Here is a 4,694-nt window from a genome sequence, read left to right as displayed (position 1 = left end):
ATCTGCAGAAGGGATGTCTAGTATCCATGGCAATGGAGACAAGCTGCTGCAATCACAAAAAAATATTTAGGCCTGATGTTTTACATTTATGTATTTTTGACTGCATATAAAATTTCCATGTGGACCACAGATTTTAACATGAACCAAACGAATAAACTGAATGGGCACATTCGCCAGTGGAACATGAATGAAACCACTTGGACTAAAATTGATGCAATAGGTCTGATAAACCCGAATGTGTTTTAAATACACAATGACCAGATTTATATATTGTAATCAATACATTAGTTACCAAACCAGGTTTGGCTATTCAATATGAATAAAGCCAATTTGTTTGAAATCAACAAAGTGTATCAGTTTGTTTACGATAAAATCTGTTTAATCCAAACGGATGGAAATTCTATGCGCAATTAAAATACATAAATCTGAACTATTTACACAGGCCTTGTGTATGTTGCACTGGGCAACATGTCTGATCGGTGATGTTTCCTACAGAGCAGCTGCAGTTCCTTACAGGACACAAGCTCAAATCCTCCCACAATCACTTGTGTGACAACTCTAGTACGACAAAGATTCGATTCTCCCAAACGGACAATGAGACAGAGATAATGAAGGGACAGGGAAAAGTAAAAGGAGGGTGGGCTTTGGTTGCATCACTCAATAGATTAATCATGCATGCCTGGGTTTTTTGGCCACCAACCAGTTGGTACTGGGGGGGTGGGGGGGGAGAGAGAGAGAGAGAGAGAGAGAGAGAGAGAGAGAGAGAGAGAGGGAGAGAGAGGGAGAGAGAGAGAGAGAGGGGGAGAGAGAGAGAGAGAGGGAGAGAGAGAGAGAGAGGGAGAGAGAGAGAGAGAGAGGGAGAGAGAGAGAGAGAGAGGGGGAGAGAGAGAGAGAGAGAGAGGGAGAGAGAGAGCTGCCTCTGTGTTTCCTCTCAGTGATGGGTCCTTGTGGAAGATGGATGCTGTGGATCCTGTGTGCGTGTCTCACCGCTCTGCACAGTGGTGAGTTGGTCACGTCTGCGTCCACTGTCTTGAGCTTTGACGCACAGGTTCAGCGTGACTGCGGGTATTAGTTTGCACCCAGTGTTCAAGAGTTGCCTCTACTTTATCCACATGTTTTGTGGTATTTGTATCTGTATAGTTGTATTGTTCTATAAACTATAAGGATGATAGACCCTTGACATGTACAGTGTAGTGCCAGTTGAAATGTAGAGCCGCAGTGTGGAGGCTCACACTGTATGTTTGACTGTGAGGTTGCAGGCTTCTTTGACAACAACATACTGTTGACATAACTGGAAATGACAAAAGTGCACACGAAGGGCTCCAATGATTTGTTAAGTGTGAAGAGCTCCATCAAACGTAAGAGCTAAAGATTAGATTTGCAACTAGTGAACTTGTTTCTTAATTGCTTGACTTAAAAACCAGAACAGTCCCCGGAGAGCTCTCTCTTTTTTAAATTTTTTATATATCATATTGAACAGACATATTTTTGTCGTCGTCAGTGTCTTAATTTGAAAAGATTTTTTAACAGGCTGACATTTCAGAATGCGTTGATGGAGGCGATGCAGTGACGCATCCCGGTGAAATGAGCTGTTGTTCCACTCAGTCTGTGATCGGTTTGGCTCAACCTCAGAGCTGTCGAGTGTAATTAACAACTAATGTGTGCGCTGAATTCACACACACACACACACACACAAAGCCTGGGGATGACAGAGAGGAGGAGGAGGGGGAAGGGTTCATTATTTCAGTAATGAAGGAGGAGAGAGAGTCTGCACGTCAGCATGGAAACTGAGGACCTAAACATTTAGAATAGGAGGACAGTAAACAGCGTTTAAAAACTAAATGACAGGTTTGACATGTCCCTTTTGGTTTTTGGTTTTGTTTTTCGACACAGTTGCACTCAGGGTAACCATGAGGGAAACCAGTGTGGAGGTGGTTCAGGGGGATTTTGTCATCCTGCCCTGCTCCTTCTTCACCTCCAGCCCCCTCTCCAGACTCAACGTCATCTGGACTCTGGCTCCCTCCTCCAGCCCAGACAGCCCAATACAGGTCCGACACACACACACACACACACACACACACACACACACACACACACACACACACACACACACACACACACACACACACACACACCTCACACCTCACACGCAATAACAAGCTGCAGCCTGGCAACCTGAGCAGATATTTCAGGTAGATATCAGGTATTTCATTAGAACCACCGTGGCTGCAGTGCACAGACTGAGCTGGTGAAACACGGCGTCCGGAATAAAATGGAACCTGCTGCAGTGAGAATATCAAGTGTTTTGGGAGGAAAAGTTTTGCTGGAAGTTGCTCGTCCTTTTGCCCTTGGTGAAAAAGGCGTTGGTGAAAAACAACCGTCCGAGGGAAGAAAAAACCCGGATGGTTCTGATGCAAACGTCCTCCTTGAACACACGGTCACAGTAGAGACAGTTTGTACTGTTCAGGTGTGAAACTCTACTTTCTCACTTCCAGGTGATTGTGTACGACCATGGACAGGTGATTGAAGACCCCTCCCTCACTGGCAGGGTGGCTTTTACAGGTAACCAGTGGAAAAAAACGTTTTAACCCAATTGTGTTTGTCATTTAAAATTCTTGTCAAGTCAACAACACGGTGACCTGATGAAACCCCTCCGCACGCTGCAGGTATCCCCTGGAGTGCAGACATTGTCCTGAACGACACACGAGTTTCAGACGCTGGTGTTTACCGCTGCATGGTCAACAACCCGCCAGAGGCAGCAGATCCTGGCATAGGAGAGCTGGTGCTCAGTGTTCTGGGTAAGTGGGTCGCCTCAACAATTAAAATACTGTGAATTCTTTCAGTTACAGTCTCATGTGATGCGTTCTCCATCGTATCTGCTGTGCATATGTTTGTTCTACAGACAGAGCTGCCAAACAGGTCAAAATAATCCAGTACTTTCTTTTGTTAAATTAATTGGCATGGAATTTTGTTCAGACATTCACCGACCCGCAGGACTGAGTCTGAACAATCTGCATATTACAGTCCAGTTATTACTGTGATAACAGACATTGTTTTTGTCCAGGTCTAATGTCTGACTCATCAGTCGACACCATGTCATCAGTCTGTGAGAGCACCAACGCGTTACATCCTTTGCAGAACAATTAATCTGCTGATTATTTGTGCAGCGCCTCCCTCGCTCCCCGTGTGCCAGTGGGATGGAGTCATCGAGATAGGAGGAAGCGTCACGCTGTCCTGCTCCGTGGCAGAGGGCGTCCCCACCCCAGAGATCCGCTGGGATAAACTGAATCCAGAGGAAATCTCCCTTCCCATCAACATGGAGGGTCAGTGGCAAGCACACACACGCGCACACAGGCAGACAGGCAGGCAGACAGACAGACAGACAGACAGACAGACAGACAGACAGACAGACACACACACACACACACACACACACACACACACACACACACACACACACACACACACACATACACACACACTTTGGTACTTTGTGTTAAGCATTTAATGTGTTGTGGAAATGGCAAGAGACAGAAAAAAATATGTCAGAGTCACTGGAAGAAGCAGATTCAGCGCCTACAAAAAAAAGGATTCACTTCTTGGGATAAGATAATGAAACATGAAGCTACTGAGGAAAAAATATATATATTTTATTGACATTTTAAAGAGACTGTTAAAGAGGCACTCCAGCAACTTGGTATTGCAATTCACAAGACAACATGTTTACAATATCAGAAAACACACAACTGCACCTTCAAGTGCTTCCCAACCCCCATGGATGTTTCTTTAGATCCTGTTGTACATGCGGGGTTATTTCAAAACAGCACATGTAGAGAATCTTCTTTTATCTTGTATCTTTATTGACGTTGTCTCTTTATTGACGAGTACTGTGTATCAGGAGTAAAGGGGAAAGAGCGAACTTATCATCTTAGACATTATTCTGTATTATTTATGTACCTGTCCATCATATTTTCCCTGATGTATTTTTTCTTTCTTTTTCTCTGATGTACACCTGTAATAATAATAATAATAATATAATTAGGAATCAATCCTTCCTATCATGTTTTTACAGTTTTCTTCTCTTCCTCTCTCAGGGGATCTGTCAGGCTCTGTCCAAATTGTCAACGTCTCCTCTCAGACGTCCGGCCTGTATCGCTGCTCCGCCTCCAACCTCCTGGGAACAGAGAACTGCTACGTCAATCTGTCCATCTACAGCAGTGAGCGCCTTTCAGATCCCCCCCATCATCCCTCACCTTTTCCCTTCTTTTACTTGTCAAATTCTGATGCCACAGTTTTGTCTCCCTCCGCAGCCCCTGACAGCCCCTCGGGCGTCCTGCAGGGCGTGCTGCTCACCTTGTCCATGAGCCTGGTGCTGCTGGCGCTGCTGGCGCTCGTGATGTGGCTCCATCGCACCGGGCAGGACGGGAGGTGGAGGGAGGGGAAAGAGGAGGAGGAGGACTACAACGAGATACGGTACACTCCGTCTCTGATGAAGCGCTCGTTTGTTTGATTCCTCAACATCACTGGGAATTTTTTTTAAAAGGAAAGAAAAAATGATGCTCCAACATCAGGTATCAATCAAACGACTGTCAGGACTCTGTTTTGGCCGGGGAAGGATTATTTTTTTTGCTGCTGAACGATCCCTTCATTCTGCTGCACATACAGCATCACACATTCTGAAATAAAAGCCCTGG

The 4,694-nt window shown here is 45.2% G+C and overlaps 1 protein-coding gene across 1 annotated transcript; it reads left to right on the top strand.

Moving 5' to 3' along the window:
* The first annotated feature begins 886 nt into the window (after window positions 1–886).
* zgc:165604 (uncharacterized protein LOC792578 homolog) lies at window positions 887–4,688 on the top strand. The gene is made up of 7 exons (XM_035624386.2): window positions 887–1,001; window positions 1,894–2,048; window positions 2,496–2,562; window positions 2,667–2,798; window positions 3,168–3,323; window positions 4,095–4,217; window positions 4,311–4,688. The coding sequence occupies exons 1-7, from the start codon at window positions 938–940 to the stop codon at window positions 4,508–4,510; spliced, it is 897 nt and encodes a 298-aa protein (XP_035480279.1). The 5' UTR covers window positions 887–937; the 3' UTR covers window positions 4,511–4,688.
* Window positions 4,689–4,694: the final 6 nt, after the last annotated feature.

The sequence above is a fragment of the Scophthalmus maximus genome, chromosome 2, assembly GCF_022379125.1.
Source record: "Scophthalmus maximus strain ysfricsl-2021 chromosome 2, ASM2237912v1, whole genome shotgun sequence".
Classification (NCBI taxonomy): Eukaryota; Metazoa; Chordata; class Actinopteri; order Pleuronectiformes; family Scophthalmidae; genus Scophthalmus; species Scophthalmus maximus.
Note: the sequence above shows the minus strand (reverse complement) of the source record. Positions and strands in the feature narration are given on the sequence as shown.